Consider the following 14,581-nt stretch of genomic DNA (forward strand, 5'->3'; position numbering starts at 1 on the left):
ACTGGCTTAATCGACGGAGAGTTGACACGTCACGTTGATCATTTTATTTATGTCGCCAAGTTGATGCTGAAATGAATTCAGCATGAATTGGACTGCAGAATGAAATGTGACCGAATTGCGATCTTTAAAATCGTGGAAGGTTTTGATATAATGTGGAGTATGTTTCAATTTGTGTAGAAGAGCAAAACTAGAGGCAATCAATATATGATAGTCCACTAAAAAATCAAATAGGAAATTCAGAAGGAACTTCTTTTCCCAAACAGTGGTGAGAATGTCAACCGTGCTGCTATTCTGAAGAAATAAAATAACCAATTAAAGTAAATCAAATAAACCGAAGGACAAATCAAAAAGGGCAGCCACTTAAAGGCATACTGCCTGAAACAAAAGGCAAATCACAAATGAAACTTAAACCATTAAACCAAAACGTGATTAAGAGGGTCGATGAGGCACCCCAGTCCCCATGGTACCCACTGGGAATGGATGGGCTCGATGATGCCAGTAGACACTGGGTTCTACCCCTCTAAGGACACCCAGCCACGGCAGAGGGGCAGATGTCGGTCAGGTGACGATGTTGACTTTATTACCCAGAAAGTAGTTGAGGCAAATAGTTTTGAAGCATTTAAGAGGAAGCTAGTTAATTGTATGACTAAACAAGTGATAGGTATAGGTGCGAAGGCTCATGTAGTACAATAAATGGGCAAATGGCCTATTTCTGTGCCGTATATTCTATGGACAGTGACTCAGTGGTGCTATATCTAAAATGTTCAGATATGGTACATTAGAAGTGTCCGCCTCCTGTTAGAATGTGCAATTGGAGTAATTTTTTTTGAGAGGTCAGAGTCGTGACTTGAGGGTTTTTGTACAGGGAAGGTGTTCCATATTTATCATTTTTTAATGCTTCAAATATGCAGCTTTTCATATGGTGCTGATGTTTAAAATTAAGCCACAGGGCTCGTGCCCAAACAAAAAATATTGAAGTTTTGTCCTCTCAACATTCTGGCCAGTTCTGCTTTTTATAAATCTGATTAGGCTGATGGCAGTCACGTGACCCATGGCTCCATTAATTCTTTGATTCTCCATTAATAATTTGAAATTTCCTGAAATTTCTGTTTTTGTTTCCGTGTCGCCAGTCTTTCTCCCCAAACCTTTCGTTTGTAGGGTCAATAAAATGATATCGTCCTTTATTTGAGCAGGCAAGACCCCACGGATTCGTAGTGCGGGGTGGGGAGTGGTGGTTTGCACTGCCTAATTTACTCTTATTATTTGGCTGTAAATATTGAGATGATGTGGGGGTGGCTCGTGTAGAGCCTTGAATGTGCGGCCCCTGGTCACTGCCCCACTTCAGTTTCTCCTGCAAGATTCACCATGATCCAGGTAGTCACTTTGAGGATTTGGATGCAGTTTAGGCAGCATTTTAGGCTGGGCTCCATGTCAGTGTGGGCCCCTATTTGCAGAACCATTTGTTATTATCATTTAGGGTTTGGGGGAGGATGGGCTTGGAGAGGTTTGGGGACATGTTTATTGAAAGGAGGTTCGCTGGGATGGAGGAGTTGTTGAAGTTCCAGCTCCCAAGAACTACTGTATTCAAGTAGTTGCAGATTCGTGACTTTTTGCGGAAGGAGATTCCTTCATTTCCCCATAGCCGTCGCTTTTGGATAGGGTCCTGTCTCTGGCCGAGTTGGGTGAAGGGAGGATTTCCGATATCTATGGCCAGATCCTGTCAACGGAACATGCTTTGTTGGAGGAACTGAAGAGAAAGGTGGGAGGGTGATCTGGGTCCGGTTTTTGATTGTTTGGGGGGGTGGGGGGGGGGGGGGGGGGTGGAGTGAGGCTCTTTACAAGGTCAACTCTACCTCCTCTTGTGCTAGGCTCAGCTTGATCCAGTTCAAGGTGGTGCACAGGGTGCACTTGACCAGGGCATGAATGAATGAATGGTTTCTTGTCGGGTGGAGGATTGATGTGAACGTTGTGCTTGGAGACCGGTGAATCATACGCACATGTTTTGATCTTGCTCTAAACTTATAAGCTTTTGGATCTCCATTGTTAACACCTCCATGTGGCGGATTCTGGGTATGCATCTGATGCCCTGCCCGTTCATGGCTATTTTTGGTCTACCAGATGTACCGATGCTGCAAGCGGGGTTGAAAACGAATGTCCTCGCCTTCGCCTCGTTAATAGCCCGGAAACGACTTCTGCTCGGGTGGAGGTCCCCGACACTGTCCAGTGTCTCGACCTGACAGAGATCTGATGGAATTTTTGTTTATTGTCAAGATTGTCAAGAAGGTTGTGCAGTGCTGGTCCGAGGAGACAGAAGAGCTCTTACGTGACTGCTTAGAGACAGTGGATTGGTCCATATTTAAGAACTCAGCGACTAACTTAAATGAGTATGCCACCACCGTCACAGACTTCATCAGCAAATGTGTGGACGACTGCATGCCAAAGAAAGCAGTACGTATGTTCCCCAACCGGAAACCATGGCTCAACCGCGAGATTGACTCCCTACTGAAGGACAGATCTGAGGCGTTCAAGGCAGACGACCCTGTCCTATACAAGAAATCCAGGTACGACCTCCGCAAAGCTATCCGAGATGCCAAGAGAGAATATCAAACTAAACTAGAGTCACAGACAGACTCTCGGCGGTTGTGGCAAGGACTAAACAACATAACGGACTACAAAGCGAAGCCGAGCAGTATCTCCGGCAGCAGCACACCCTTCCCCGATGAACTTAATGCATTCTATGCTCGGTTTGAGCAGGTAACCAACAATCCGCTGTCGAGTGCCCCAGCAGCCCATAATTCACCCATACCCACCATCACAGTTTCCGAAGTCAGATCGGCCTTCCTGAAAGTGAACCCACGGAAGGCGATGGGCCCGGACGGGATCCCTGGTCGTACACTCCGAGCCTGCGCATACCAGCTGGCAGAGGTATTCACAGACATCTTTAACCTATCCCTACTCCACTCCGAGGTCCCCACCTGCTTCAAGAAGACCACCATCATACCGGTACCAAAGAAGAACCAGGCAACATGCCTCAATGATTACCGCCTGGTGGCCCTGACGTCAGTTGTAATGAAGTGCTTCGAGAGGCTGATCTCGAAGCGCATCACCTCCATACTCCCGGAACACCTTGACCCACTTCAATTCGCATACCGTCGCAACCGGTCCACATCAGACGCCATTTCCCTAGCCCTACACTCATCCCTAGAGCATCTCGAAAACAAGGACTCCTACATCAGACTCCTATTTGTTGACTACAGCTCCGCCTTCAACACCATAATCCCAGCCAAGCTCATATCAAAGCTCCAAAACCCAGGACACTCTGCAACTGGATCCTTGACTTTCTGACCAACAGACCACAGTCAGTAAGAATCAACACCAACACCTCCTCCACAATAGTCCTCAATACCGGTGCCCCGCAAGGCTGTGTACTTAGCCCCCTACTCTACTCCCTGTACACATGACTGCGTGGCAAAACTTGGTTCCAACTCCATCTACAAGTTTGCTGACGCTACGACCATAGTGGGCCGGATCTCGAATAACGACGAGCCCGAATACAGGAGGGAGATAGAGAACCTAGTGGAGTGGTGTAACGACAACAATCTCTCCCTCAATGCCAGCAAAACTAAAGAGCTGGTCATCGACTTCAAGAAGCAAAATACTGTACACACCCCTGTCAGCATCAACGGGGCCGAGGTGGAGATGGTTCGCAGTTTCAAATTCTTCGGGGTGCACATCACCAAAAATCTGTCCTGGTCCACTCATGTCGACGCTATCACCAAGAAAGCACAACAGCGCCTATACTTCCTCAGGAAACTAAGGAAATTCGGCATGTCCACATTAACCCTTACCAACTTTTACAGATGCACTATAGAAAGCATCCTATTGGGCTGCATCACAGCCTGGTAAGGCAACTGCTCGGCCCAGGACCGCAAGGAACTTCAGAGAGTCGTGAATACCGCCCAGTCCATCACACGAACCTGCCTCACATCCATTGACTCCATCTACACCTTCCGCTGCCTGGGGAAAGCGGGCAGCATAATCAAGGATCCCTCCCACCCGGCTTACTCACTTTTCCAACTTCTTCCATCGGGCAGGAGATTCAGAAGTCTGAGAACACGCACGAACAGACTCAAAAACAGCTTCTTCCCCACTGTCACCAGACTCCTAAATGACCCTCTTATTGACTGACCTCATTAACACTACACCCTGTATGCTTCAAACGATGCCAATGCTTATGTAGTTACATTGTATACCTTGTGTTGCCCTATTATGTATTCTCATGTATTTTCTTGAATTTTGTTTAATTCCCTTTTCTTCCATATACTGAATGATCTGTTGAGCTGCTTGCAGAAAAATACTTTTCATTGTACCTCGGTACACGTGACAATAAACAAATCCAAATCCAATCCAATCAAGTATACTATGAGGGGTCAGTGGAAGGGTTTTACTCGAGGCAGCAGTCTTTCATCTCCTTTTTCACAGAAGTAGTCACCGCCAGTTGCTAGGTTGGGGGGGGGGGGGAGGTTTGGTTTTTAAGTTTTGTTTGTTTATCCAACGTTGGGGTTGTAGGGGTTGGTTGTAGGCGGGTGTATTTCGCAAGGGTGTTTGCTGCTTGTTATTGTTTTGTTATCCCTTACTATAAACTTTTCTGAATAGAAATATTAGATTTGCAGTACCTGTGGTATTTTGCTTTTCTTTAATTAACCTATTTCCGAGCATTCATCCAGTCATACTTCATGTATTACAATCTGCCTCGAATTGAACCTCTGTCCGGCTGCATTGACAGTACGATTGTGAGATGAGTTCTTGTCTCATAAAATTGATGCATTTTTAGGTTTACCATCCGAGGGCTGTTTGTAAGCACAGAACTGACCCATAGCAGTAATCCTAACGATGCCTTTGTGATTTATTGATGGATAAGAAAGACCTAAAAAGTTGGGCATTAAGTTGCTTTCCTGGAAATGAAATTGAAAATGAGTTTGTATTGATGAAGGACAATAAATAATATACATTAAATTTCAGATCCTGGTCTATTTATTGTAATGTAATTGGAAACTGATTTTTTAAAATGCATGTGTGAATTTAATCATCTACCTTTTCAACAGCTGACCTTAACAACCTGACAGGTGCTGAACGAATAGCCTTCCTACAAGACAAATTACAGGAGATCAGAAAATATTATATGTCTTTGAAATCTGAAGTAGCATCCATAGACAGGAGGAGAAAACGGTTGAAAAAGAAAGAAAGAGAAGGTAATGTCCAATATAATTGATGACTTGAATAACAATGTATCAGATCCCTTTTATATGGGAACAGGAGTAGGCCATTCAGCTGCTAAGTCAGATTATTACTGATCTGTACTTTAACTCCACTTATGCACTTTTTGATATGTGCCCCATTCCATATGAATCACCGTTTTGAAATTTCAATAGGCCGGAGCATTTTGGGGTGGGGTGTTCCATATTTTCTACCACTCTTGAGAAAACTTTTATTCCTGATTAGCCGAGCTCTGATTTCAAAATTATGAAATTATGCATCCTTGTTCTCAGTTCTCCTTCAGAGAGACGAGATTCCCTGTATCCAAGCTATTGAATCTTTTGCCACTTTTAACAGCTCAATTTATAAACTCTGGGTAATATAACCTTGCCATAAAATCTACCCCTTTTAAACCAGTATAATTCTGAATATGTGCTGACCCCTTCCAAAACCAATATATCCTTCCGAAGTGTGATACCAAAACTTAACTGAGTACTCCAGATAGGTTAAATTAAGGTTCTGCCCAGTGAAGCATCACTTTATGTTCCAACTCCTTTGAGATAAGTTAACGGCCAACGTTCCTTTTGAGTTTTTTTAATTACTTTTTGTGCATCCACACTAATTTTTAATGACTTGTCTACATGAACATTAAAATCCTTTTGCTCCTCTGAATCTTTTGCTATAAAGAAAATATTCCAATTTATCTTTCTCTGTCCTCAGACTGAAACCACCTGACATTTTTGCCCATTCACTTCATCTGTTTATGTTGCTTTGTAACCTTATCGCAACTGTACAACTTACTATTCCTCCTAATTTTGTGTAATTGGTAAACCTGGGTATACAACACTCAGCTTCTTCAACCATCATTAATATCAAAATGAGAAGTTGAGCCCCCCCAGTATAGATCCCTGGGAAATGCCACTTGCTGCATTTCACTAATCAAAAATGTTCCCTTTATTTTTAGTTGCATTCTCGGAGCTCCCAAACTATGACCAACCCAATATAAATCTTACAATGAAGAGATTACAGGGGCACAAAAAAAACTTGAACAGTTCCTTTTTATTTTTCCTCAAGCTAACTGATAATATTGCATTTTTAAATTGAGATCCAGAATTTGTTTATCATTGTTACAGTATAGTAATGTGATTGAAATTGATTACATAATATTCATCGTGAAACTAACCAAAATAGTATCTGTCATTAAATCTTTATCTTTAATATTTCTCAAAAGTGTTAATTTTCATGCTGTGGTAAGATCTAAAAATGTGTTTCTTACTCTTGTTATTTTCTGTCTTTTAATGCTCCCTCCCCAAGAAGATGACAGACTTCCCAGATTTCATCTCATGTTGCTGGTGAGCCAGCAAAACAGCACTTGGTGACTGGCCAGGTTTTATGAGCTTTTTTCCCCACCCCTCCTTGTGGGGAAGCATCTGGTTTTCTGTTGGGCTCGTCTCCTGATGATCTAGTCTGGATTGGGCACTTGTGGAGAATCGAGTTTGAACCTGTCAGCCTTTGGGACGGCGTGTTGAAAGTTCAATGAACAAAACAATCTGTTATAAACTTTCTGAGATCTTACAAGGACAGTTATAATAATTATCAGTGCACATACTGACATTGTACAATATTTAATGCAAATCTGTTTGCTAATTTATATGATCTTTTACTCTATAGTTACATCTGCAGCTCCGGGCACATCCTCTGCTTCTTCAGAAACTGGAATGAGTCCAACTTCCTCTTCACCAGCCCAGAATAGTGTGGCAGTGGAGTGCAGGTGATGAAACGCCCCTCCAACCTTCACTATCCCTTTCCACAGCAGCTGCTGCCATGACACAAGTGCTATAAACCCTGGAACATTAGCATAGGAAGCACTCAGCTGATTGGACTTGTGCATTACCAGTGGGATTCAACTAAATGTTTCCTACTCCATCTGGTTAACTTCCAGTTCCTTTAGCATTGCAAGGCACAGAGTTGAATGTAATTTGAAAAAGCGACATGGTTCACTGATGACTATTGTCCACTCTATTACATGAAAAAGCACTTTGTGGAAGCCTCTCAGTGAATTAATAAAATGAATGTGACCATTTTCTTCGCAAGACATACGCAGAACCAGAAGAAAGCTTTGTTGATAATGGAACGGTTGATGCAAAGTATGAGCCCAGTCAGCTCAGTTCATATGTTGGGTTAGTAGTTCCAATTCAGTCTTAGTTGTGGGAGCATTAGCTATGTTGAACTGCCAAAGTACACGGTGAGCAGAGTGCCCTATTTTGTGTAATTTGGAAATGGGACAAAATAGATTGTTACATGAAATTTAGTGTATTGAAAACTGAAACTGTAATGAAAAATGTCTTCCGCCATTTTGCTGTTGGATTTTGAGCACACAGTTATGCAAATGAGATTTCTTATTTAAATTTTGTAATGTTTACAGTCATTGGAGAAGCTGGTTTTCAGTAGACTAATTTCTGTAGCAAGACTATTTTGTCTCTTTTTATATGTAATTGCAGAGTTTTTATTTTATTACAAAAAAGTTTCAAATATATCACAGCAATGAAGTTATTTAACAAAAATTTCTAGATCTGAGAATTTTGTGTAAAATAAAAAAAATTGTATTATCTTGCAACTTGTGAAGTATATTTATTCAGACAAGGCAATGGACATAATACTTGTATTTTTTATGTATTTTTAAAACAAGAAAGAAAGATATTTTCAGACTTGGTTCAGTTTTCCAGGTTTGTTCGCTTTAATTCAGATGTTACAAACCTTGAATTACGATTTCAATCATTTCAAAAGCAGGATCACCTGCCCTGATTACATATCCTGTAGAGTTCAGTTGTCTAGCTTTATGGTCACACTGCCTAATGGTAAAATGTGTATTATTTGCCCTGTTAAACAAAGCTGGTTGGTCCAATCTTTAAAACTATGCCAAATTATCTACAATCCAAACATTGTACAATTAAAAGCAGCATAGCACAACAACAAAAACTACAAGGAATTATGGTTACCATCAGGTGGCTGAGTATAATTTTCAGTCCATGGGTACAGCCGTGGTGACTCCATTGCATACTTTGTATATATTTCAACTCTTCCAGAACCATGTATTTAAAGGATACAGTTTGCACATATATTGTGTACAGATGTGATTATTTTATCAATTTTTATCCATACTTGTACTGTACATTGTAAGGAGTTGGTGTCCCTTCCCAATGTTTAATATACTGTAGAGTAATAGTGTGAATGCTCTAGACTGTTTGTATATTATGATACTGTGGTTCAGAACAGCATTGGGCCTGAGATGGATTGTAATAGTATTCCATAGAACTGCTAACAAATCAATGTCCATTCATTTTATGTTTGAGATTTTTTTGTATTTCTTGACAGCGTGAAATTGTAGTAGTTATTACAATGGATTTTTTTCTTCCACACTTGTAGTGGGAGAGAATAATTTGACAAAGGCTTAACTTTCTAAAAGCAGAGCAAACTTTTTTTTCTCTCTTCCACTTGCAAAGCTGGTGTATCGTAATGTGAAATAAAATGGAGCTCAGTACAGAGTTTAATAAAGGCCAAGTTTTAAGAAACCTGCTTTGAATTCTTTTTCTGCATGATGCATCGTTCCATAGCTAAGAGAGTGGGCAGCAGCCTATTTCTAAGCCCTTGCCTTTGCTGTTCTCAGTCTGGTTAAGTGGCACAGAATAAAAGTTGAGGTGGCATGCTCATTAACTCACCTCACTTGCTGATATGGATGAAATCAAGAACTGCTTTGTTGGAAAATTAGAATGTAGTGATGTGAATTTAAGAAAATTGATATTAACTTCAACTACTAGTGATTGGCATAACAAACCAATATATTATTCCATGAAAAAAATACGAATCATTCATGCGGCATGAGTCTACAAGGAAAAACATACATTTCAACAGATACAGAAATAATTGATGTTTCCAACTTATTTATTTCCCATTTCAAGTAATATTAACATTTCATTAACCATTTACATAACACAAAATAATAAGAATTTAAACCATTAAGATGCTGAACTCTATAGCACGTATTTCTTTGGGATTTTGAAAAAGAGATGACGTGTTTTGATACACTATCTTCCTCATCGGTCTCTGCAACCTTTATCAAGCCAATCATACTCTCCCTCTCCAATGCCTCTCCTCCATTGTTTAATTCTGTGGTGTTGTCCTTGCTTAATTCCATTACTACCTATCCAATAGTAACCAGTGAGCATCTCCAGCAGTGGTTTCTCTTTCCACCCAACTTATTTCCAGAGTCCTACAAATATAGGGTGGCGCAGTGGTTAGCATTGCTGCCTCATGGCGCAGAGGACCCGTGTTCAATCCTGGCCCTGGGTCACTGTCCGTACGGAGTTTGCACATTCTCCCCGTGCCTATGTGGGTCTCACCCCACAATCCAAAAAGATATGCATGGTAGGTGGATTGGCCATGCTAAATTGCCCGTTAATGGGGATAAAATAGAATTGGTGCTCTAAAAAAAAATTTTTAAGTTCCACAAATATCTATCCTGGAATCTTCTGTTTTCTTATCTATGTGGCCAGCCTTTGGCAAAATCAATGATGGACATGGTCAGCATCCACATGTATGCTGCTGAAACTCTTGTTCTATCTCTCCACCATCTCTCTCAGATGCCTCTGTATTTAGATTGCTTTGCTGTCGTTTTTCTGAGCCATAACTTACTTTAAACTTGTGCCCTCGCACAAAATCTACACCTTTGCCGCTGACATCAACCCTATCCGTAACCATTGTTTTAGGCTGAAACAATATTTATAACCTTCATGGCCTGTTTGCTCTCAGTTGAACATTTGACCTCATCAATGATGAAAATATCTACTTCTACTTGAGACACATTGCACCAATTTTTCCCTTTCTCAGCCATGCCCTTTGACACCTCAACATTCTCCTTGCTCCAATGATTTTCTGGACTCCCATTCTCACGCTTCAAAAGCTTTCATGCTCATCGGAAGCTGTCCTATCCCACATCAAATAATGTTCGTCCATCACACCTGATCTCACTGACTTGTTTTTATTCCTGCTCTCCCAATGCCTTAGGTTTAAATTTTCCATTGGCATTGCTAACCCCATTTTATCCCTCCTCCCCCACCACCGCCCAAGTACTTTTTGCTTCTCTTACTCTTAATGCTCGTGTAGCACTCTGTCTTCACTACACCATTGGCAACCATGCTATTAGCAATCCAGGTCTTGCTGTCTGGAATTCCCTCTGCAAATATCTTTGCATCTCCACCTCCATCTCTTTTCAAGGTCTGACCTTGATTTTTTTTTGTTGTCCATTTTTCTTAAGTGAAATGCCTTGGGTTGTTTTTTGACACCAAAGGGATTATATAACTGAAATTTGTTGGTGGACTTAGTTAAAGTAACCGTTACTCATTTGTACACCGGGCAGAACAAAAGCTATTGCTATGAATAATTGTTTCTGTATTGCTGACAATCATGTTATCACTTATGTATGGAAAGCCTTAGTTATAATTGAGCACTTAGAAGTTCTTATTTCTTAAGTCTATTTCAAGAAGAAGGAACACAAATGTTACTGAGTACATTGTTTATGCAAAAAACGAGTAGCAGTGAACTTTAAGGAAGATTGAAGTGCAGCCATGTATGTTTTTCAGGAGAAGTTCTTGAAAATAAGAGACAAAAGTACTGCAGTTGTTGGATATCTGAAATAAGAATAGGAAAATTATGGACATGTTTAGGTAGCATCTGAAGAAAGGAATGATGGAGGTAACAGTTTAACACTTGAAATTGAGAAAATCCGATGGGAAAAAACAATTTCTGTCAGTTTCATTCCTTTTTATATATACCTTGACTCGTATCAGTTGAAAATCACCTTAAAGAAATTCAGTGGAACAATGGGTTTGATGTTTATCTTACATCCAGTGGACTAATTGCTTAATTCAAATGACTCGAGATACTGGTGATTGCAATTCTAAACCCTTGACTGGGCTTCTAATGGTATCATCTAAACAGTAATTCAGTACCTCATTAGTTTCACACTGAAGCATTCCATAAAAACAGATAATGTAGAGTTAATGGACAAAAACAGCAACAATTGATTGCTTTCCCAATTATGTTATCCCAGTGGTGATGATGATGTAAGATGAAAAGAGGATATTTAGTCCACTGAAGCGCTTTTTAACTACGTCTGCAAACTACTAACTCATTTCAAATATTCATTTATCTCACCGGTTAATATGTTTTTTTGTTCAAATTCATGACCGTACTTTCCCAAAGCACAGTGTTTGGATCTCTTTAATCAAGTTATTTCCCTGCCACAGCACTGAAATGGCACAAATGTGAGTTCCAAACTATATCCCCTGTGACTGTGACCCAGATGTATTATCATTCCTACATTTTAATTATTTCTTTGTTCATGGGATGTAGACGTTGCTAGCTTGGCCGGCATTTATTGCCCCATTCCTAATTGCCCTTGACAAGGTGGTGGTTGTAATGTTCTTGTCGATTTATGGTACAAGAACACTTGTAGCTAAAGATCTCAACAATTTATCAACATTAACTGTGGGTAAACTATGTACAAAACAACAGATGAATAGCAGTATGATCATGGACAAGCAACCTCTCTCTTCAGATCCAGCCAGCCAGTCTGAGGGGTCACCTGACTAACATTCACGTGTATACTAATGAGACTCCTAGTGGTCAGTTGGTGTATTACAACACAACCATGATATCATCACAGTGGTGTGCTGCCATCTTGAACTGCTGCAGTCCATGTGTTGTAGGTACACCCACAATGTTGTTTGGAAGGAAGTTCCAAGATTTTGACCCAGTGACAAAAAAGTCAGGATAGTGTGGCTTGGCAGGAAACTTGCAGGTGATGCTGGCCTCATGAACCTGCTGCTCTTGTCCTTCTAGGTGATAGAGGGTTGTGGGTTTGGAAGGTGCTGAGAAAAAGGGCCTTGTTGAATTGCTGCTGTGCATCTTGTAGGTCACTGTTTTCCCGGGATCCAGTTTTGCCGACCTTTGCAACCCACGCCACGTTTGCTTACCTTTAATATGAAAGGGGAGCCAACTTGGTCCTCACTATCTCACTCCAATCATGTTCACAGGAGGAGAGGGCAAAGTCAGGTGCAGAGTTCAGCCAGTTCCTTCGTGCCATCTTCATCTTTGTTATAATGGAAAGTAACCTCGCACATGTAAGTCGTCATGAAGGGCAATAGCAACAAAATGTTTGTTTTACTCAGCACTGGATACTCCTGGGAGATGCTGCTCCAGAATTCTGGCAGCCTCATGGACTTTGATGTGTTTTTAATGTTCTGGCACAGGTCAGATACAGCAGCTTAGTCTTTTCATTTGGAGTCAGCTGTAAGTTAATAACTGCCTCTGGGATCTCAACCTCAAAAATAACTTTTCATCCACCACTTATTTTTCAAAATCTGAAACTTCTCTCATTTGCCAGTATTCCCTGTATTAAATACACGGGCTTTGCATCCTTGTTTGCATTGGAACAACTGATTAAACCACACTCAAGAAATCCTCTTTATACTGTTTTGTTTCTGAGTTAAGTTTCTCCTTTGCAGGCTGTTCACCAGAGGCCCTGGAGCTCTATGCAAAGCTAACATGAGCACTGCTCTGTCCTGTCGTGAATTCTCCTCTGCAGCTCTCATATGTGCGGTCCGGTCCTAATCAGTAGGTACACTGCCTATTTGTGGCTCTGGTTGTGTTTTCCTTGTAACAAAGTGATCCATCGTCACTGCCCTCTTGCCTCGCAGGGCACTTGACGTCAGGTATACGTGCAGGCCGTGTGACCTGCTTACTGCTGCTGCTTATGGTTGGAAGACTTCACACAGCCTCATTTTGTTTTCATTAAAAGCTGGTAGCAGCCGCCATTCTCAATTTCAATGCCAGTAGCAGCCATTGGGCACTTCTGCGACCAGGACCACCGTGAGAACGCCATGATTGATCGCTCCACAACCCTCCCGACACCCACCTGCAACCCACCCGCAGGTCATGACCTGCACTTCGAAAAACCCTGTTATATACGGTACACATTTCTGCCACGTTGGTTGTGGAGGGAGTGAATGTTGAAGGTGGATGGTGTGCCAATTAATTGGGCTGCTTTGTCCTGGATAGCATCGAGCTTCTTGAGTGTTGGAGCTGCACTCATCCAGGCGAGTGGTGAATGTTCCATCACACTACTGACTCGTGCCTTGTGGAATGATGGCCAGGCTTTAGGAAGTGAGTTACTCTGCAGAATTCCCAGCTTCTGACCTGTTCGTGTAGCCACTGTATTTATATGGCTGGCCCAGTTCAGTTTCTGACCAGTGGTGTTATGGGCCAGGGTTTAGAGAACCCCAAAGTGTATCATGGAGTTCACCTGACCCACAACGTTTAATAGATTGTGGTATTCGGGTGGCACAGTGGTTAGCATTGCTGCCTACGGCGCTGAGGACCTGGGTTCGAATCCCGGCTCTGGGTCACTGTCTGTGAGGAGTTTGCACATTCTCCCCGTGTCTGCGTGGGTTTCGCCCCCACAACCCAAAGATGTGCAGGTTAGGTGGATTGACCAAGCTAAATTGCCCCTTAATTGGAAAAAAATAATTGGGTACTCTAAATTTAAAAAAATAAAAAAAAAATAAAATAAAAAATAGATTGTGGTATGGGGAGCACACAGCTCACGCTACAGGTGTGGTACAACAGAAATGGACGAGTATATTTTAAAACAAAACCATGTTTATTCTATGAACTCGTGTTAACCTTTCTAAAACAAACAGTGAACATCTGAGCAACCAGTAAATCAAATGCACCCCCCCCCCCCCCCCCCAAAGAATACAACACTAAGTAATCTGTATGCTGTTCTTTTAACATCCAAAAGACTTAACAAATCTCTAACAGGAGCACATTAGGTTTACTTTCAATACTGAGACCTTTTACAATTCTGGATTCACCAAATGATTAAGATAGTCTTTGGATGGCAGACTTCAGATGCAACTCACTGAAAAACACAGACACACCCAAGCTTTTTCCTCAAACTGAAACAAAACGGCAGAAGTAGAGCTCAGCTCCACCCACACTCTGACATCACTCCAGTAACATGAGCAGCTCTATTTCTTAAAGGTACATTTCTTAAACACCCATTTCTTTAAGGTACTCACACATGACACCACCTCCCAAGAAAAAAAATTAAACCCTCAACTTTAAGATGGTTTCATTTTTCACCTTTGCCCTATCCTTCAAGAAATGCACACAGTAAATATACTTGTTCGTTTCAAAAAACAACACATGCAAACCGGTATAATAATAGTCCATTTTTTTTTTGTTCTTCCTCCAACTGAAATCT

General features: G+C 41.4%; 1 protein-coding gene across 8 annotated transcripts in view; it reads left to right on the plus strand.

Annotated features, from left to right (window-relative positions):
* Positions 1–8,828, plus strand: part of arid4a (AT rich interactive domain 4A (RBP1-like)) — a 164,068-nt gene extending 155,240 nt beyond the window's left edge. For 6 of the 8 annotated variants that reach the window (XM_038779866.1, XM_038779884.1, XM_038779876.1 and 3 more), the window contains exons 24-25: positions 5,106–5,252; positions 6,928–8,828. In XM_038779866.1, the coding sequence (XP_038635794.1) occupies positions 5,106–5,252; positions 6,928–7,031 (251 nt within the window). In that variant the 3' untranslated portion in view covers positions 7,032–8,828. Of the gene's footprint in view, positions 1–5,105; positions 5,253–6,570; positions 6,609–6,927 lie in introns of all 8 variants that reach the window. The other 2 variants (XM_038779915.1, XM_038779916.1) reach the window with 2 other exon arrangements.
* The last annotated feature ends 5,753 nt before the right edge of the window (positions 8,829–14,581 follow it).

Source organism: Scyliorhinus canicula, chromosome 2 (assembly GCF_902713615.1).
Source record: "Scyliorhinus canicula chromosome 2, sScyCan1.1, whole genome shotgun sequence".
Taxonomy (NCBI): domain Eukaryota; kingdom Metazoa; phylum Chordata; class Chondrichthyes; order Carcharhiniformes; family Scyliorhinidae; genus Scyliorhinus; species Scyliorhinus canicula.